The 20,882-nt window shown below is 31.4% G+C and overlaps 10 protein-coding genes and 1 non-coding gene across 11 annotated transcripts; 6 read left to right on the plus strand and 5 right to left on the minus strand. All coding sequences in view use genetic code 12, as the record gives it.

Annotated features, from left to right (window-relative positions):
• Window positions 1-117: 117 nt before the first annotated feature.
• Window positions 118-5,083, minus strand: DFJ63DRAFT_292765 (uncharacterized protein). The gene has a single exon (XM_064905416.1). The coding sequence runs from the start codon at window positions 5,020-5,022 to the stop codon at window positions 256-258; it is 4,767 nt and encodes a 1,588-aa protein (XP_064765053.1). The 5' UTR covers window positions 5,023-5,083; the 3' UTR covers window positions 118-255.
• Window positions 5,084-5,109: 26 nt separating this feature from the next.
• On the minus strand, window positions 5,110-7,229 carry GLG2 (Glg2p). The gene has a single exon (XM_064906749.1). It carries the CDS (start codon window positions 6,837-6,839, stop codon window positions 5,595-5,597), a length of 1,245 nt encoding a protein of 414 aa, XP_064765054.1. The 5' UTR covers window positions 6,840-7,229; the 3' UTR covers window positions 5,110-5,594.
• DFJ63DRAFT_t17 lies at window positions 5,216-5,287 on the plus strand. Its single transcript has one exon. It is a non-coding gene; the product is annotated as a tRNA-His (tRNA).
• Window positions 7,230-7,949: 720 nt separating the features above from the next.
• DFJ63DRAFT_333193 (SRPBCC domain-containing protein) lies at window positions 7,950-8,411 on the plus strand (the record flags this gene model as incomplete). Its single annotated transcript, XM_064907814.1, has 1 exon — window positions 7,950-8,411. The coding sequence occupies one exon, from the start codon at window positions 7,950-7,952 to the stop codon at window positions 8,409-8,411; it is 462 nt and encodes a 153-aa protein (XP_064765055.1).
• DFJ63DRAFT_30820 (SRPBCC domain-containing protein) lies at window positions 8,256-9,223 on the plus strand. The gene has a single exon (XM_064905508.1). The coding sequence runs from the start codon at window positions 8,734-8,736 to the stop codon at window positions 9,193-9,195; it is 462 nt and encodes a 153-aa protein (XP_064765056.1). The 5' UTR covers window positions 8,256-8,733; the 3' UTR covers window positions 9,196-9,223.
• A 28-nt stretch (window positions 9,224-9,251) lies between these two features.
• On the minus strand, window positions 9,252-11,636 carry DFJ63DRAFT_310865 (Zn(II)2Cys6 transcription factor; the record flags this gene model as incomplete). The annotated part of the gene is made up of 1 exon (XM_064905656.1): window positions 9,252-11,636. One exon carries the CDS (start codon window positions 11,634-11,636, stop codon window positions 9,252-9,254), a length of 2,385 nt encoding a protein of 794 aa, XP_064765057.1.
• A 292-nt stretch (window positions 11,637-11,928) lies between these two features.
• Window positions 11,929-15,091, minus strand: DFJ63DRAFT_310866 (FG-nucleoporin; the record flags this gene model as incomplete). Its single annotated transcript, XM_064905657.1, has 3 exons — window positions 11,929-13,166; window positions 13,201-15,012; window positions 15,046-15,091. The coding sequence occupies 3 exons, from the start codon at window positions 15,089-15,091 to the stop codon at window positions 11,929-11,931; spliced, it is 3,096 nt and encodes a 1,031-aa protein (XP_064765058.1).
• A 194-nt stretch (window positions 15,092-15,285) lies between these two features.
• On the minus strand, window positions 15,286-16,413 carry APN1 (DNA-(apurinic or apyrimidinic site) lyase; the record flags this gene model as incomplete). The annotated part of the gene is made up of 1 exon (XM_064904653.1): window positions 15,286-16,413. A coding segment is annotated over one exon (1,128 nt), but the record flags the coding sequence as incomplete, so codon positions are not given.
• Window positions 16,414-16,776: 363 nt separating this feature from the next.
• On the plus strand, window positions 16,777-18,036 carry DFJ63DRAFT_310868 (uncharacterized protein; the record flags this gene model as incomplete). Its single annotated transcript, XM_064905658.1, has 1 exon — window positions 16,777-18,036. The coding sequence occupies one exon, from the start codon at window positions 16,777-16,779 to the stop codon at window positions 18,034-18,036; it is 1,260 nt and encodes a 419-aa protein (XP_064765060.1).
• Window positions 18,037-18,193: 157 nt separating this feature from the next.
• On the plus strand, window positions 18,194-19,487 carry DFJ63DRAFT_30824 (dolichyl-diphosphooligosaccharide--protein glycotransferase). Its single transcript, XM_064905509.1, has one exon. It carries the CDS (start codon window positions 18,351-18,353, stop codon window positions 19,395-19,397), a length of 1,047 nt encoding a protein of 348 aa, XP_064765061.1. The 5' UTR covers window positions 18,194-18,350; the 3' UTR covers window positions 19,398-19,487.
• Window positions 19,488-19,577: 90 nt separating this feature from the next.
• Window positions 19,578-20,675, plus strand: DFJ63DRAFT_282435 (uracil-DNA glycosylase; the record flags this gene model as incomplete). The annotated part of the gene is made up of 1 exon (XM_064904648.1): window positions 19,578-20,675. One exon carries the CDS (start codon window positions 19,578-19,580, stop codon window positions 20,673-20,675), a length of 1,098 nt encoding a protein of 365 aa, XP_064765062.1.
• Window positions 20,676-20,882: the final 207 nt, after the last annotated feature.

Genomic DNA, 20,882 nt, shown 5'->3' on the forward strand with positions numbered 1-20,882 from the left:
AATTGTCGAAAATATACACAATGTATTATTACAACTCTATCTTAAACTCTCCATACCCAATATACCATTACTTCCCAATCCACTAAAATCTAATAATACAATTATATTTAAAGTGTTGCAGAATAATTAGAATTTTTTTGGATATTATCTATACCCGAAGAGAAATACTATTTATACAAAAAACCTGCTTATGCCAATCAGGCTTAATAGTGTGAGACTCGCTCCAAGGAACAATACTCACTAAAACCGAATAAACTAAAGCTTATCAATATCTAAATTCTTAAGATATCCACCTTGTTTACATAACGAATAGAATTCAGTACTTTCATCTTTCAAAAGATTCTTAGGAGTATCAAACTCCTTGACTTGTCCTTTATCGAGGACAATGATTCTATCACTATCAAGAATGGTTTCTAATCTGTGGGCAATTGTTAAAATTGTCTTATCTTTGAATTTAGCTCTAATAGTCTCTTGAATAATTTTATCTGTTTGTACATCTACTGCAGCAGTTGCTTCATCCAAAATTAAAATCTTGGATTTGTTCAATAATGCTCTAGCTAATGATAATAATTGTCTTTGACCGGCTGATAAATTGGATCCTCCTTCAAATATGGTCGCGGATAATCCAGTATCATACTCAACCACTTTATTTTCTTCTGAATCTTCTGATTCTTTGTTTTCTTCTTCTTTAGTAGCACTCTTCTTGGTCTTCATTTGTTCAATATGTGGCTGTAAATGTGCTAATTCCAAAACATTCCATAATTCTTCATCTGTATATTGTTCGAAAGGATCTAAATTTTGTCTGACACTTCCTTCAACGGTTTGAGCATCTTGTGGAATAATATTTAACTTATGACGTAAATCAAATAAACCTATTTTACTAGTATCAACTCCATCGATTTTAATATGTCCTTGCGATGGTTCAATAATTCTAAACATGGAAATAGCAACAGTCGATTTTCCTGCCCCTGTTCTTCCAACAATACCAACTTTTTCACGAGGCTTGATATCAATATTTAAATCTTTCAATACTGGATCTAAATTATCTCTGTATTTGGTAGAATAATTCTTAAATGAAATTGATCCTGACTCTGGCCATGTTTCTCGAGGTCTATTCTCAGAAATAACCAATGGAGCTTCTGCTTTCAATTTACAGTATTCAACAATTCTTTCCAAGGCAACCGATCTAGCTTCAACTTCTGCCCAAAGCCTAATCATAGCATTCAACGTACCAGTAATACCTAAGACGTTCATCATAACAAACCCAACTAGTCCTGAATCTAATTCATGAGAGGTTCCCAAAGTGGATAATATCACTAAAGTCGTAGCATAAACAATTATGGCTGAAATTGCTTGCAATCTCATACTCAACCATCTACCACAAGAAAGGGCTGCAAAGTTTGTGGAAATTAATTTATCTATTTTTATCTTGTTCCCATTAACAAATCTATTGATTTGATCATAAGCACGAATAGTCTCAGCACCGGTCACTGATTCTTGAAGATGAGAATAGACTGGACTTCTGTTAGCACTTGCCAATCTCTTAAGTTCTCTGGCAGAAGGAATATAGTATTCTCTGAGTTTGTTGTAGAAATAAAAGAGTACCGCAATAACTAATATCATGACTGGAAAATTAATAACAACAACAGCCAAGATACCAAAAGTATTACTAGCAAACTTTAACACTCCCAATAAAAGATATGAAAGCTGATCATCTATCACATTTATATCTTCCGAGAATCTGTTTAATATTCTTCCAACAGGAGTAGTATCAAAGAATGACATTGGAGATCTTAAGACATTTCTAGCCATACTGTCATGAAAATGTTTGGAAGCTTTAATACTAGATTTTTGTTGAGATAATAATGATGCACCAAACGTTGCAAAAGCATTAATTGCCCGTAAAAGCGAATACATGATTAAATAGAACTTGGATGAAACATTTTGTCCCGCATCTAAATTATCTTGCGACCAAGCTTTTAAAGCATAACCTGACATAATTTGAGCAATTGTTGACAGTGACGTCAAAAAAATGATAATAAATATGTCTACAACCCCCGAAGCTTTGAAGTATTCCAAATAGACTTCCAACTTCACTCTTCCTTTTGCTCCTTTTTCAGCCACATGCTCAGTTCTTTTAATAACAGTTTCATCTACATCTTCCTCCTGATATTCATGTTCTAAGGAGGTCATACTTGCACGCCGAAAAGAAGTTGTTGAATCCACAACTTCCAAAGGAATATCGACATCAATGTGATCCTTTACATTCGAAGCATTTAATTCAGTGATGTTATCATCTTGAAGGGTGGAACCAATAGACTTAACATCAATCACTTCTTTCTCAAGTTCATCTTCCAATTCTTCCAAATCATCTTCAGCCTCTTTTTGTCCAAATTCTCGAATCAAATCGGCCAATTCATCATTTCCAGCTACGACTTCCTCATAATTTCCACCTTCTGTGATTTCACCCTTCTTCAAAAGAACAATGTTGTCAGCTTCATGTAAAACCTTAACTGCATTAGTTGCTAAAACAATGGTCTTGGAGGCAATTATACCATTTTTACCTAAAACTTGATCAACTAGATTCTTCCCAACATGAGCATCTACAGCGGATAAAATGTCATCCAAAATATACATATCAGCTCTTGCATAGACCGCCCTAGCAAAAGAAATACGTGCTTTTTGACCACCACTTAAGGAGATTCCCTTTTCACCTACAATAGTCTTATCACCATCTGGAAGAGCGTCAAAATCAGGTAATAATTGACAAGCTGCTACAGTCTTTGCATAAAATGCTTTATCATATTTGCAACCAAATAAGATGTTTTCCTTGACAGAACTATTGAGGATCCATGGAGATTGAGAACAATAAGCAATTGTTCCATTTACTTCTAGCTTTGTGTTATTCTTTTTAACTAAGATTAATTCTCCAAGAATACTCTTCAAGAGAGTAGTTTTACCAGAACCCACTTTTCCCACAATGCAAGTTAACTGACCTTTTCTAGCTTCAAAATTAATTTCATTTAGAGCTACATTATTTTCACCATCCGATTCAATATGATCTTCATCGGAATAATTTTTCTCTGATTCTCCACTCCACAAAAACGTAGCATTGTTAATCTTAATAGAAACATCATTCTTTTTAAGTTCTTTAAAGGAACGATCAGTGATTGCCGACTCTAATTCACTTAATTCGAACAAGTCACTCACTCTTTTCAATGATACCCTCATGTTAAAGTAGTTATTGAGAATTTCAGGAAACGTGACAATTGGTTTCGATAATATTTCAAACAATGTTAAGGCAGGAAAACAGATAGCAGGAACCAAGGGAATTTTTGAAACGAATACATAAGTCACTAGACACGAGAGTGGAACAAGTATTGGAATAATAGTCCAAAGCATCATAGCACAAGAATTAAGGAATCCAATTTTCTTGGTAAGAACTAATTCTTGATCATTTCTAATTCTGAATAATCTTTCTAACATTGGGTTTTCCCAAGAATATAATTTGATACTTTTAATGGACGACAAGATTTCCGAAGTTAACTTAGTTCTTTTATCTTTATATTTCATATTTTCTTTGACATAGTACATAACAAATGCACTAACTTTTCCTGTAATAGGTACCAAAACTAAGGTTGTAACAAATCCCGACAAAGAAGAGATACCAATAATCTTATATAATGACAACATAGTAAAGATTAATTTCAAAGGAGATGTAATCAATTCTACCAATTTTGCCATTTCACAAATAGCATTGACATCAACAGATAAGTTATTAACAATTTCACCTGTTGTTTTGGTCTTTTTAGATTCGGGAGATAAATTCAAAGCCTTTCTGAAAATCATATTACTTAATGAACCTTGAATTTCACATCTAACATTGTAATACATAGAAAAGTACTGATTAGTACTAACAAACCTCAACACAGCACAAATAAAAATACCAGATCCAAATGCAAAACTAACTATAACAGGTTGATTATTAAGTTCAGTTTGATTCTCACTGAAGAATTCAATAAATCTTTGAAATAAAAATGCTTGAATAAAGCCAAAACACGATTCAGCAAAATTTAAAATACCAGCCGCTAATAATTCCCAACTATGAATCAGTATCAACATAAAAAATAATGATGGTTTATCTGTCTGTTTATATTTCAACTTTTTATCTCTAAATTGTTTGGCTAATTTGTTGTAGGAATTGTCATTTTTCAATTCAATTGGTAGCGGTGGGATATCTTTGATATCCAATTCATCAGTTTCATAAATTTTCTTAATAATGCCTTCAAGCCAACTGAAACTTAGTTGAGAAAACATGTTTCTAACTGATGATATTTCCCAACCATTTAATGCATAATAATCACGTAATTCCACACTTGGTTTAAAAAGAGAATTTTCAAGAAATAAGACAATCATAGAGTTAATGAACAAAAAGGTTTCAAGAACATAGGCAAGAGATTTCGAAGAATTACCACTTATAGGAATATATAATTTAAATCCAGAGAAAACATCTTGAATTAAAACAGACAAATTTAAAAGCAAAATTATTATCCAATATAATAATAATGAAGAATTTGCAGTAACATTTCTTGTTGGTTCAATGATGTGAAAGGGTAAGATTATCAAAGTGAAAATCGCAAAAGATGATGCAGTTGCAAAGAACAACATAGAAGTCAATGAAGTAAAATTAAAAAACGTTAAAAGCATGAGTGCAATTGAATGTAAAAATAATAAAATTAATTTTAACATTTGATAACCACCAACACTTTTAATCTTGAGCGATGAACCCAATGCATAATGAATTCTGAAGGGACCATGGCTATTATAAAATAATGATTTAACTAGTTGATAAGCAGCAAAAGCACCCAAAAGCGAATTAACAATCAAAGTAAATGAATATACAAAACATGGATCGACTGAATTTTGAAGACTAGCATCAAATGGATGGTAAATTGCTTCAATAGAACAATTGGAATAACGTTCCAATCTTTTATGATGCATCGCATTCAACAGTCGAATCATTTTCTTAAAGTTATTGACATTGATATGGTCAAGAAAGTGAAAACTGGAAATTCTAATTTCGAAATATACATTTATTTAATATTCTATAAAATTAGTAATAAATATTTTTTATTTATTTTTTTTAATTTTTTCAATCACGTGATACCACTCAACAGATTATGAGAAAGTGGAAATATTTTCCGACATGAAAATCGCCGGTCTAGTATAGTGGTAAGTACGCATCGTTGTGGCCGTTGAGACCCAGGTTCGATTCCTGGGACCGGCAGTGACTTTCACACCTCTTATTTTTGCAATTTTTATATCCCAATTTGATAGTTTTTTACTTTCTCTTTTAGGGATGATCTATGTATATATATGTGTATTTATTAAAACAAAATATCTAAATAGGTAGGTATATAAATTAATTAAACAAAACAGGTAATAATATTAAGGAGTATATGTCATTAAACAACTAATAAATAAACAAAAATAAGACAAAGGAAGGATATATAAAAAAGAATAAAACAAAACAAACAATTGATAACTTCTAATAAAACAATTACAGAATTTAATTAATGACAAACAAACTTTACCTATTTTTCATCTTTTTGTTGTTTATGTTTACTTAAGAATTTAAGAGGAAGTTTTGAAACTTCATCTAAAGATTTTTCTGGATTAAATGATTTATTTTGACTTGATTTATCAAAGCCATAACTTTGAGATAATGGTGGAGATTTAATATTATCTTTGGAAATTTTTGAACTTGATAATGATGATGATAAAGTTTCAATTTCTGAAGGAGTTGAAGTTGATTCTAAATAAGCAGGAGGATCATTTGATTCAGAAAAAGTTCTAGTTGGTTGTCTTTCTTCTTTATGTTCCCAAGGGAAAATTGGAGGATTTGAAGTAGGAATTGAAGTTGGAGCAATTGAAGGTAAGTTAGTAATAAAGTTTGGATCGATACCAGTATCCCAAACATTTGAATATTTTCCAAATTTTAAATTATAAGCTTCACCTTTTGGTAAACTTAATAATTTTGTTTTAATATCAGTGGTATAAAATTTATTAAAATCAGCCCACCAAAAATTATGAAAATTATTTAAATCAGAACTTAAGATATCAGGAGCATGCCATGGTTTTGAAGCACCAATATAATGTAATAAATGAATATTATCAAAGAATCTTAATAAAGCAGGATAATATTGATAAGCATTTGTATAATTTGGAGTTACATTAAATAAATAAGGTAATTTTAACCAATTTAAACCTGAAGAAGAAATATTAAAGAATTCATTTAATAAACCTTGATCAGCTCCATCAAAAGTACTATTTTCAGTTGAAGAAAATTCAATTAATTTATTAAAAATGGTTGGATCAGGTTTTAAAATTAATACCCCTGAATTAAAGATATCAGGCCAACCTGAATCAGGACTGGCGACAATTTGATCCGATTTTAAATGTTGAAAAGTATCAAATAATGAATCCAAAGGTTTTAAAGGTAAAGTATCACTATCAAGATAAATCAAAGTTTCATATTTATGTTGATTCCATAATAAAAGTTTTGAAAATGTAATGGATAATTCTTCCCGACCTAATTTTTGTAAAACTTTTTCCAAGGGGGCATTAATTAATTTATCATCAATAGGGATGATTTCATCATAAACATCTTTAATTAAATCTAAGGAATGATCAGATAAAGCTGATTGATCTAATAAGATGATTAATTTGTAGGTTGTTTTCAAATCAGTTTTTAATTTTTTACCTAACGTTAAAGCCCCTGGTAAATAGGATTCATTGGTTAAAAGAGTCACATAAGCTGAATCTTTAGTGGCGGCCATTGTGAATGATGATGATTATGATGATTATGACGATGTATTACTTTGTCAGTGAAGGATAAAGATGGATGGATAAGACCAATTGTGGTGGATAAGTTGAAATTATGTTAAATTAAATTAAATTAAAATAAAATTAAAAACTGGTAAGGGATAAAAATCTTGTGATGTAACTTTTGTGGAATTGTTTATTTTTTGATTTGTTTTTGTTTGTTGTTCTTTTTTTTTCTTTTAATTTTACTGTGTATTGTGTGCCCCTAATCGCTTAATTAGGAGTAATTAACGATTATGAGACTTTAGTGTGATAGTGTGATAGTGTGGATGGATGGATGGATGGTGGGGATATATTGAAAGAAGAGACAATATACGATGGGTTAGAATATACGATGATACAATCTATTATGATCTGTAGATTATAGATAGATATATATATATAAGTAAGATATAGTAAGATATATATATCTTACTGGTTATATCGATTAATTGATTAATTAATTACTTTCCCCTAAACAAATTTAAAGTTATAAGGAGAAACAAAGGGAGGGAGTCAGGGAGGAGTGAGGGGCGGAAATTTAAGGGAAAAAAAAAAAAAAAAGAACAATCCATTTTTTTAGTGAGGGAGAAGGAAGGGAGGCTGAAATTTTGTTATCTCTGTCTGTCTCACTGACTCCTTAAACATTTTGTTGGTAGAGAAATTTCAATGTAAAATAACCCAACACTATCTAATGTTATTAACTTCACTTTAGTTACTACTAACTAATAACACACTCATTTGAAATTATCATATTCACCACAATTATTTCAAACATAACTTGAAACTGACTAATTATAATTATTCTTAAATTAAACTTTATAAGTGATTTGGTTGTATTTATATAATAAGTAAGTAAACTATATACTTCTTCCCTTTTCAGACACATCCATACCTCTGGATATCGCGGCATGGATGAATATAATCAGTTATCAATTTGCCTCCACCTTTAATAAATAACCGATAGTTAAACTAACCATACGTGGTGTACTTTGCCACTCCCAAATTATATATAAAAGATCTCTATTAATCTCATCAATTGCAAAAGTTAATATCATAACAGTAACTATTCCATTTCATTCAATATGCCAACTATTACTACCTCAATTGAAATTAATAAACCACTTCAACAAGTGTCAGATTTCTTTTATGATTTTGCTAATCATGCAACTTGGGATCCATTTGTTCAACATATTAAAAATATAACTGCTGAACAAGAATCAAGAACTACAAATAAACCAGGTGATACTTTAAATGTAACCATTGTACCTCCCCAAGGTCAAAAACAAGAATTTGTTCCTATTATACTTGAAACTTCACCCACTATATTCTTATGGAAGGGAACGCTTTTATCAGACTATGTTTTCGTGGGACGTCATAAATTTGAATTTAAAGCAATTGATGATAATAAAACTATCGTATATCAAAGTGAAGATTTCTCAGGGTTATTAGCTACTCCATTACTTTATTTTGTAGGTGAAAATACCAAAGCAGGATTTATAACTTTAAATGAAGCTTTAAAGGAACAACTTGAAAAATCTCCATGAAAAATAAATAACTTTAATAAACTAAATATATACGTCATAATAATAAAATACTATTAGTAAGCCGTAAACTACCACTTCCATCTTCAAAATTACTCTCTTTTAGAATACTTCCACATCTTCCAGATCTTCCATATATCGCGGCTTAGATCTGTTAATAACCATTGTCTATTTTGCATATACATAATGACTATTGTAACTAAGTAAGCTAAGCTGACATGTGTGCTTGTCAATTACGGTTTGGCACTCTGTAAATAGATATATAAAGACATCCATTAATCAGATGAATTGAATAAGTTATTAATATAAAGGGTATTCATTCAATATGTCATCTATTAACACATCAATTGAAATTAACAAACCAATTCAAGAAGTGTCTGACTACTTTTATGATTTTACTAATCATGAAAATTGGGATCCATTTATGAAACACATTAAAAACATTACCGCTGAACAAGATTCAAGAACTACAAATCAACCAGGTGATATCTTAGATGTAATTGTTATTCCAAAAGAAGGTGAAACATATCAATTTAATGCTACTATAATTGAATCTACATCAACTTTACTTTCTTGGAAGGGATATCTTTTATCAGAATATATCTTTTCAGGAATTCATAAATTTGAATTTAAGTCGATTGATAATAATAAAACTATCTTGAATCAAAGTGAAGATTTTTCAGGTTTATTGGTTTCTGTTGTGCTTTATTTTATGGGAGAGAATACTAAAGCAGGTTTTACAAAATTAAATGAAGCTTTAAAGAAACAACTTGAATCATCTCCATAAAATAAATAGTTTATATTAATAACATATATATATAATATACAAAGTTCCTTCATTATCTAAAAATAATCCCATAAATCTTCATTCTCAAGTTGTGAAAAGTTGATGTACACAGGTAATTGTAATTCTCCTGTACCTTGAGTATCCCAACTATATTGAAGTAAATCATCTTGCTCTTGCCCACCTCCATTATTATTAGTAGTAGTTGTATTGGGAATATTATTAATACCAATACCATTCTGAGGGAAAATAATATTACGTTGAAGATGATCACCTAAGGCTCCAACTCTAACTGATTTATTATCATCATCATCAGTATTTATATCAGTAACAGTCGTACTATCACTTTCACTTATGGTAGTATTAAAATCGTAAACTGAACTAGTAGCACTACTACTACTTCTTAAACTATGTGCACTTCTATCTCCTAAAATACTTCTTCGAAGTGGTTCACCATTCCCATCTGATAATCGATCAGATAAAACTCTTAATGCATTGGCAGTTGGTACAGGATTTAAAATCTCTGCATCTTTTGAAACTCCATTAGTAAGGTTACTTTTAATATAATCATAAGTATTGCTTATAAAGATTAAAGTAGTTAATGATGCAAAACTTATTGGTTTAATCTCTTCTAATAATGTTCGAGTTTCTTGAAATAAAAAATCATATAACCAATGACAATCATTAACTAAGACTGATAATAATTTATCATCAATTCTTAATAATGATTCAAATGATAAATCAATACTAGCAATTGGATTATCAAGATTAATTTGATTTTGAATTGATGATTGTAATAATACTGATACTGGTAATGTAATTGATCGGAAAACTGCTTCAGTAGCATCTAGAAAATGAGTACAATAGGAATAATTAATTCGAACATTATTGGGTTTATTCTGTTGCATTAATTTTAATTCACTTAATAAAATCTCTTTATTAAACAGATATAATAATAATGAATATTTTAAAGCTTCAAATCGATATTTATCATTTGAAGGCCTTTTAATAAATCTTATAAGATTTAGTGCTTGAAGAATTAAAAGATCTAATAAATAAAAATAACGATTGTTCTTATCAATAGGATTTTGTAAATCTTGATTTAATAAATCTTCAATTAATTTGATTTCCTGATTTAAATTAACTTTATTAGAATGTTTATACAGATTGACTCTTTTATTTAATCCTTTTATAATATTGATTCTCGTTTTATAATTATAAGAATCATCTTCAAGTAATTCATGTTGAACATAGTCATCATTAATTAAAGGTTGTAACCCATATTGGAAACTTCGAGTAGTATCTTCAAATATAACATATTTCCAAATATTTCTTAAACATCCTACAAATTCTTGATTTTCTCCAGCATGAAGGATTTCTAAATCTCGATTTAATCCTAATGAAGCAGTTAAATTAACAATCGTAACCAATAAATTATAATCCATTGTAAAAGCAGAATCAAAATTAAGATTTAAATCATATCGTTTAATCTCATAAAGTAAGATCATACTTTGTAAAGTAGGTATTGATCTTCGATTTAAACCTCCTGATAAGGTGATTAATTTCTCTGACCAATGCACTAATCGAGGTAATTCATTCTCTTTATCCTTTTCAAGGACATCTTCATTCCCATTATATTTTTCTCGAGCTGTAACTAAAACAATAATCGATATAATGATACTTAATTTGATTAATGATGAATTAGGAATGATTTCTGATGTTTCAGGATCCATCACACTATTCAAATAATCAAATAACATCGTACTATTGAAACATTTATTAATAATTTGATTATCTTGAACAAAGATTCCAAGGATAGTCGATACCTGTTTATAATCAATGGGGATTTGTTGACCCTTTATGGCCTTAGCATGAGTTTGTTCATCATTATCACCAGCAATTTGTTGATCATCATCATCTCGGGGACTACCTTGAATTTCATTAAATTGAATGTTTTTCCTTCTAAACACGAGGTCTTCAACACTAGTTAAGTTAAAGTATTTCTTAGCTGCTGTTTTAACATCTTGATGAGTCTTTATAGCTATATGATGAACAGGAGGGAAGTATTGAAGGGATTCTTTAAAAATTGTTCTCCAACTGGTAGTACCAAAATATGAATAACTTTCAATTTTATGTTTATAATAGACAAAGTTTTGTAAATTAGTTAATTCTTCATCACTATCAGTGGTAGATTCCACCAATTGTTCTTGACCATTGGGAGATATATAATATCGAGATTTCTCTAGTTCTCGATCTTTCTTTTCTTGCTTATCCTTTAATAATTTGAATTTGGCTGCCTTTAGAATATGTGGGGAATCTTCATAAATACATAAATGATGCGGAATTTTATTCTTAGAACATACCAAACACATAGGTCGACCTCTATCACATTTAACTTTTCTTTTTCGACAATTGGAACATGCCAAAGTAACCCTCTTTGGCATGATGATGATGTTGATTTTTGGAATGTCAGTAAAATATCTTGGTAATTAATTATAATTATAATTTAACTTTTTCAAAAAATATACTGATTTCATTAAAGTATACGGTCGGCGATGCTCGGAGAAGCACGCAAAAAATGGTTAAAATACCCCATTGATGCAGCGAACAAAATATGGCAAGATATGACATAAAATCAATAAGTATATTAAGTTTTATATATTAGACGTCTTGCAAAATTATCTATATAAAGAGGATGACTATATAAAATATGTATGTATCAGACTTTAAGACTCTTTAATCCATGCATGCTACGGAAAATGTCCAATTACCACTATTAGCTTCATAAGAAATGAAATCCATATCAGGTAATTTCTTTAAATTTTCAATGTGAACCTTAACAATTTCACTCTTTGGATCAACTATAGGTAATTTATCCGCTTTATTAATAGGGAAACATCCTTCAAGCGTGATCTTAGCTGGTAAGTTTAATCCTTCTCCAACTTTTGGTTTATCATCATCAGGATAAGCTATACAACATTTAGGTCCAAATACAATTAAATTGCCTGGAATATCTTCAATATTAACAAAACTTGATAAATCAACTGGTTCTAAAAATTCAACCGTACCATAATGCTTACGACCAATTTTGAAATTCTTAATTGATCTTAATTCAGTTAATGATTTTCTCTTTAATTGAGAAATAGATGGTGAGGTCCAATATCCATCTTCATCGACTTCTTCCACTTCTTCAACTTCTTGTACAGGTTTTCTTGGTTCGGATATTATATGTCCTTCTCCACTTTGAGTGACTTTTTTGAAATCTTCTTTAACAACAGTTGAATCAGATGATGATTCAATGGCTTTATCTTTATTATGCTTGGTAACAAATGTAACTTGTTTTGGAATAGTTCCATTTTCTAATTGATCACCTGGTAATAATGATGTCTTTGGATCTTTCGATTTTTCTAACACTAATTTCTTGAAACTAGCCTTAGGGGCAAAAATATCAGACGTAATAATAGCTGCATCAGTATTTGTATTAAATACACTATCACTTTTGTTAACCACAACTTGTTTGACTTGGAATGATTCAGGTTTCTTACTTGGTAAAGCACTAACTCTAAACAATGGTGCCACTTTATTTGATCCTCCTAAAGTAACTGGTTTCTTAACACTAGCAGTAACCTTAACTGGAATGGCTAATGGTTGTGATGGAGCTTTTTCATTTCCACCTGTAATACTTTGGAACAATGGATTATTTCCATATGGATTCTGACTATTGATATTTAATAATTGTTGTGGTTGTCCTAATTGTTGTTGACCAATTTGTTGTTGTTGTTGCTGTTGTTGTTGAGAATTTTGTAAATTAGATCCACCAAATAATCCACCTCCAAGATTACTTGAAGTATTAGATCCTCCAAATAATCCACCTGTAGTACCAGTAGCTGGTTTATTTCCAAACAATCCTCCTCCTGTTGTACCACCTAAACCAGTATTACCAGCATTATTATTACCTCCAAATAAACCACCACCTGAAGCATTATTGTTACCCCCCAAATAACCCACCTCCAAGAGTATTACTAGGAGTACCTGTATTGGATCCTCCAAAGAGTCCACCAGTAGTTCCTGCTGGCTTATTACCAAATAATCCACCTGCTTGAGCAGTATTATTGGCAGTTTGACCGAATCCAGAATTAGTGGTACCTTGAGCACCACCAAACAATCCACCACCTGGAGCAGCTGGTTTTGGACCTCCGAAAAGACCACCACTGGTATTATTGTTACCAGCACCACCAAAGAGACCACCACCAGCAGTATTCGTATTATTTTGAGCTCCTCCAAATAATCCACCAGTTGGAGCAGCGGGTTTACTTCCGAATAAACCACCCCCAGCAGCATTATTATTTTGTTGTTGTTGACCAAATAAACCACCAGCAGCATTATTCTGTTGTTGTTGTTGTTGTTGTTGACCGAATAAACCTCCTGTAGCACCTGCAGTATTATTGGATTGTCCAAACAAACCACCTGTAGCAGGTTTATTAGCTCCAAAACCAGTAGCTGCATTGTTATTAGCACCACCAAATAAACCACCACTAGCACCAAAACCTGGGTTAGCATTGTTATTATTGGCACCAAAACCAGTAGTATTGCTAGCTCCGAATAAACCACCACCAGTATTAGCATTATTTTGACCAAATGGTGAAGCACCAGTATTAGCAGTAGCACCACCAAATGCATTTGTAGCATTGGTATTATTAGCACCAAATGGAGATTGATTGGTATTGGTAGTTCCGAAAGCGTTAGTATTGTTATTAGCACCAAATGGTGAGGTATTTGTGTTAGAACCAAAGAGACCACCAGCAGCACCGGTACTAGAACCAAAAGCTGTGTTACCAGCAGCACCAAAACCAGCAGGCTTATTAGCACCAAATGCGTTAGTACCTGATGCAGCACCAAAACCAGTTTGATTGGCGGTATTTGAACCAAATGGTGAAGTATTGGCTTGAGGTTGAGCTCCAAATCCTTGAGTAGTACTTGCACCGAATGGAGAGGTGGCATTGTTTGGGGCACCAAAGGCATTATTAGTGGCGCCAAATGCAGTTGTATTGTTATTGGCAGCTCCAAATGGAGAAGTTGAAGTTCCTGCACCAAAAGTGGAAGCTGTGTTGTTAGCACCAAAACCAAAACCAGCGGCTCCAGGAGTTGCTCCAGTAGCACCAAAACTTGTTGCTGGTGCACCAGCCGAATTACCGAATCTTCTATTTTGTTCATAATCCTTTAATCTTAATTCTTCAAATGAAAAGTTTTTATATTCTGGCATAGAACTAATATTTTCAAACACATTCAAAGTTCCTGTAATATCTTTTTCACTAAATGGAGTAAATGGCTTAACAGCAGTACCATTATTAACATTAGGATCAGCAACTACATTTCCTGCACCACCACCGAAACCAGTGTTTGTTGCACCAAATGGTGAAGTATTTGTGTTGGCAGTTGATCCAAAACCACCACCAGTAGTTCCAAATCCTGTTTTATTAGCAGAACCAAATAATCCACCTCCAGTGGCATTAGTACTTCCAAATGCATTAGCAGTGTTGGCAGTAGGACCACTTCCAAATGCTGATGATCCAGCATTATTAGAGGCACCAAAAGGAGATGCTGCTGTATTTGTTGATCCAAACAATCCACCACCAGTTGCATTATTATTTGCACCGAAAGCAGATGTGGAGTTATTTGCCGTAGCACCAAAGGCACCAGTAGATCCAAAACCAGGTGCATTGGCATTGGCATTGGCAGTATTGTTTGATGCACCAAAGATACCTCCTGCAGTATTGGTGTTGTTGGAAGCACCAAAAGGTGAGGTTGTATTGTTATTAGCTGTAGATGAGAATGGCGATCCGGTATTCGCACCAGAGCTTCCAAACCCTCCAAAACCAGATGATTGACCACCAAACATCGATAGATCAATTGTTGTTTGTTTGTTTATTGATTTAATTTGAAATTTTAATGATGTTTTCAATACCTTCTAAATTTTACCTACGAAAAAAAAAAGAGAGAGAGTATCACCAAAAATAAAATAGGGGTCGTGCCGTTGACAAATCATAAGTGTAATAAAGTATTTATAAGTTATTTAAGTATTTATATAGTTAACTATTCCTTTTTAACTTTCTTTTTAGTGACCAAGTCTGTTATGCTAGCTTCACCTTTTCTCTTTGTGGCTTTAGTTTTGGTTTGTTTGACTTCAAATTTCTTTAAATGTTCTGCTCTTTCAGTAGCTCCTAATTTAGAAAGTTCATCTCTCTTTTGGACGAATTCTGAATCAGTTTCTTTCTTATCTTGCAACCATTCTAAGAGTTTGATTTCTTCACCATAAATAGAATCATTATCACCAACTGGAGTTTCTAAAATGATTGGAATACTTTGAAGTCTTGGATAATTTGCAATTACTCTGAACACTTCTAATCCTAAGAAACCATATCCTAATTTTTGATGTAAATCACGATTTGCACCTAATGGAGCTTTTGAATCATTTAAATGTATAGCACTAAGATAATCTGGACCTATTATTTCATCGAAATCATTTAAGAACTTTTCAAATTTTTCACCAGTGGTTATATCATATCCAGCAGCGAAAGAATGACAAGTATCAAGACAAACACCAACTCTTGATTTATCATCAATTAAATCAATCACTTCCTTAATATCTTCAAGATTTGATCCAATCAAATTACCATGACCTGCCATATTTTCAATTACAATTTTAACAAATGAGGTTTCTTTGATGGCTTTATTTATATTTTTAGCTAATCTTTGTAAAGCTTCTTTATGATCTGAATCAAGACTTGAACCAGGATGGAAATTATATAACCCGATATTTAATTTTTCACATCTTTTTAAATCATCAAGAAATGATCCATATGCCTTATCTTCCTTTTCTTTATCTGGGTTAGCCAAGTTGATAAAATAAGATCCATGAGGAAGAATGTCAGTTCTTGGATTATAATTATGTTCTTCACATAATTGAATGAATTTCTCTGCTTCTTCATCCTTAATATCAGGAGATACCCATTTTCTAGGAGATTTCAAGAATAAGGCAAAACTATTAGCACCAATATCCATGGCATTCGTCACTGCATTTGAAATACCCCCCGACATTCCTACATGAGCACCAAATTTGAACTTACATTCGGTATCTCTAGTGTATTTGAATCCAACTGCCTTTTTGGCTGATTTCTTACTCACTGCTTTAGTAGAAGCTTTCTTAACAGCTTTGACAGTTTCAGTGACTGTCTTGGAAACGGACTTGCTAATGATTTCAAACGTTAGTTATCACATATTAAAATGACATTAAAAACACACAACGATACATACGCTGATGGAGGCATTGCTTAACTGATAAATTGTAGCTATATGATACCAGAACCTTAACAGATCTATAGTTATACTGTTAATTTTCACGCGTATTGTCACAATCTCATTGAAATTTTTATCTCTGTCGTAGGGAGAGAGTGAGACATTACAGAGAGGGGGGCCGTACGAGATAAAAAAAATATTAATGAGCCATAGTTTGTCATATCTATCCACTATATATTTAAACCTTTCACTTACCCTCACTTGATACTTCAAGATACATAGACAGTTATGGCAGAGGTAACTAACCTAGCGTCTTCAATACAGATATACTTACGGGCATTCTTCATACCGGACAATGGGTTATACTCTCGACAAAAATGGATTCTAGGTTTGATTAACTTAGCTGCTGTAGTCATCTTTTGGGTGATGTCCAGTTTTCTTGTTAATAGTTTGGTTGAAGATGATACTTATAGGAAACCATTTTTCATTACTTATATTAATACGGGATGCTTTAGTTTTTATCTTATCAGTTATTTAAAGTTTGAGAATTTATCTATTTCTCAATTCATTGAAAAGTTTAAACAAGATTATGATAATAGTTGCATAAAATATCATAAACAAGAAGATGAAGAAGGGTTAGTTTCAGAGTATGGATCTAATGATAATCTTTCAGGTCTTCAACAGAGTATTGAAAATAGTGATTCTACAAATAGTACCAATACTACTAATGAATTACACATTGTGGATTCAAATGTCTACCTAAATGATGAAGAAATTGGCATATATGAAACGATGAAATTATCAATTCAATTCATCATACTATGGTTTTCAGCCAATCTAGTTACTAATGCATCATTATCATATACTTCCGTTGCATCACAAACTATTTTATCATCAACATCATCTTTTTTCACCATGATAATTGGTTATTTGTATGCGGTGGAAAAGATTAATCAAAATAAATTAGTAGGGATCTTATTAAGTTTTACTGGTGTGTTAATCGTGACTAAGATTGATATTTCGGAAGATCAAGATAATAATGTCGATAATGGTAATAATAACTTAACAGCATTATGGGGTAATTTATTAGCTTTATCAGGAGCATTGATTTATGGTATTTATACTATATTATTGAAACATAAAATTACCATTAAGAATTCTTACAAAGAAAGAAACTTAAATACTCATTTGTTTTTTGGATTTGTAGGGATATTCTGTTTAATATTTTTATGGCCTATCATAATTATATTACATTTTACTAAAGTTGAAGTATTTGAAATACCGCATACTTCACAAGTTACTTATCTTTTATTAATTAATGCATTCATTACTTTTGTTAGTGATTTCTGTTGGTGTCGTGCCGTCTTATTGACTAGTCCCTTAACTGTTACAGTTGGGTTATCAATGACAATCCCATTAGCAATGATTGGTGATTGGGTGCTAAAGGAATTTGTGCTTAATTGGTGGTATATCTTTGGAGCTGCTGTAGTTACCGTTGGTTTCTTAATTATAAACAAAGATGAAGAAGAAGATTTTGTAAGAGATTAGATATCCATTCATTTATTATAGATTGTATATATGTCATGTTCAGCCATACACTAATTTAATTTTATTTAACTTTAAGTTGTAATTTCCTTGTAAAGTCTTCTTACTTGCCACTATCATAAGCAAGCATGATATACTGTCTGTCTTTGTGGTGAATAATTTTAACGAGAACGAGGCCAAACAAAAAATGTCAATAGCGAGTATCCATCAACAAAAATGAAAACAAAAAAAGTTGAAAATATATGCTTAAAAGAAAGCAATTGGTTTTTGAATAAAGGCCATATCCATTCCTTCAATTGCATATTCACATATGTATCATGATGCATCGACGTTTAGTGCAATTATTAATTACTTTAATTAGTATAATAGCGTTGGTAACATCCTCACATGTCCAATCAGTAAGACTAACAGAAGAATGTATTAAATATGAACAAGGCGATTATATAATCCCAATTCAAAATGGAGATCTTTCCTTATTCACTGGTCCTAGAGATTATTATACTATTGCCGTGTTGACTTCAAGTGATAGTAGACATGGTTGTGATGTCTGTCTGGATCTTGATAAAATTGTCAGTAGAGTAGCTCAATCATGGTATACTGATTATTTACATACCAATCTTTTATTTTTTGTTAAGATTGATTTAGTCGATGCTGCAAATGTACCAATATTCGAACATCTTGCTATTCAAACCATACCTCATATTTGGTTGATTCCTCCCAATTTAAACATTGTTGAAGGTAATGAAGTTAATCCATTTCAAATATTAGATGATTCCCATTTTATATTCAAGATTCCAACCGCTAGTTTTGATGAACAAGTTATGCAATTTGCTCGATTTGTTTCAGAAGGATTACAAAAGAATATCTTAATTAGACAAGATAGTCCAGTGGCGACATTTGCAAAGACATTTGCTGTTACTTTGTTAGTGATCCTTATCATTAAACGAAAGGGACCTAATGGAGTTAGAACCATTCCTAAGAGTAAGGTTATCTTGTTTATTCTCATCTTTTTATTAATAATTTTCATTTGTGGTTATCAATTTACTGTACAACTGGGAGTACCATTCATAGCGAAGGGGAAATCAGAAGAGATTATTATCATTAGTGGAGGTAGACATTATCAATTTGGTATTGAGGTTGTCCTTGTTGGATTAAATTATGTTGCCTTAGCATCCAGTTTATTGGTGTTAATTTATTTGGGTCAATATAATATTACATCAGAAAGTGTTATTGATAATGAACAATTAAAATTCGGGTTAATTTTATTTTTAAATGTGGGCTTATATGTCTTATATAGTAGTTTAACCAGTATTGTGTTAAGGAAAGATCATGAGTATCCTTATGCATTTACAAAATTGTTCTAAATCAATTCAATAACCCTGATATTCATACAGTCAAATATATATATAGATCTAATTAGTATTGATGAAATAAATCAATTTACTGAAAAATTATGACGCGTCGTTATAATGTAAATAGACTGAAAAATTAAATATGAGAAATTTAGTATGGAAAGAATTGAATGATTATCTGAAGTACAAGCAATGGTAGTGAAAAGGAAGTCAAAAGAGGAAGTTGTAAGATCGGTTAGCATAACAGACTACTTTAAAAGTAATGGAGATGGCATTAAAAAGACAAAATTGAAAGGAGAAGTAACTATTAAGGAAGTTGAAATAGAAGATGCCAAACATGGAAAGAATGAGAATGAGACTGACAATACTAATACAGAACAATCTGAAAACGAAGAACAACAGGAAGAAGATTATTCGTCAATTTGTCAGTTGTATAACTTCAATAAAGAGAAATGGATAGCGTCATTAACATTAGAACAACAAGACTTGCTTCAGTTAGAGATTCGATATTTACATATAAGTTGGTTAGCAGCTCTTCATAAAGAATTGACTAAACCATACTTTATAAACTTAAAGAAGTTCTTACAATCGCAATTCAAAGATAAAAGTAAAACGATATTTCCTCCTACTAATCAAATCTATTCATGGTCAAGTTTGACACCCCTTAATAAAATTAAATGTATAATATTAGGACAAGATCCATATCATAATCATAATCAAGCTCATGGATTGGCATTTTCAGTATTAGATACCACACCTCCTCCGCCTTCATTGATCAATATCTATAAAACCTTAAAAGTTGATTATCCTCAATTTGAAATACCTAATTTAAGTCGATCTAAACCAGGAGGAGGTAATTTAAATAAATGGGCCGATCGAGGAGTATTGATGTTAAATGCAGTTTTAACAGTCGAATGTCATAAGGCTAATAGTCATGCTAAAAAGGGATGGGAGATATTTACCGAAGAGATCATTAAAGTTGCCATTGATTTCTATGAATCAAAGCAAGTAGATTCAACCATAATTACCAGTAATAATGGTAGTAAAGGATTTGTTATTATGGCATGGGGTAACCCTGCCCAAAAGAGAATTGCCAATTTCAAACCAAGATTACAATTAGAAATCAATTGTGATAAATTTTTAATCCTTGAAACTGTCCATCCATCTCCATTATCAGCATCACGAGGATTCTTTACTCTGAAGGTTTTCAAACAATGTAATGATTGGCTACATCTGACGAAACAGAATAAGATCGATTGGGGGTTATTAGACGGAAATGTAGTTTTATAACGAGTATAAACACCTATATATTATTTGCACCCCATATACTATAATTGTAGAATGAAATTAACCATAAAAATTAATGTCAAATCCATATTTTTTCTGACAGTGTTCCGATATTTTCGTTATTGCAGTTTTATCGATTTTAAATTTCTTTTTTTATTTTTTTTTTTTTTTTTTTTTTTTTTGCGTTGTTTTGATTTTTTATTTTACGGC

This window comes from Scheffersomyces coipomensis (assembly GCF_036884675.1).
Source record: "Scheffersomyces coipomensis strain NRRL Y-17651 chromosome Unknown DFJ63scaffold_1, whole genome shotgun sequence".
Lineage (NCBI taxonomy): Eukaryota > Fungi > Ascomycota > Pichiomycetes > Serinales > Debaryomycetaceae > Scheffersomyces > Scheffersomyces coipomensis.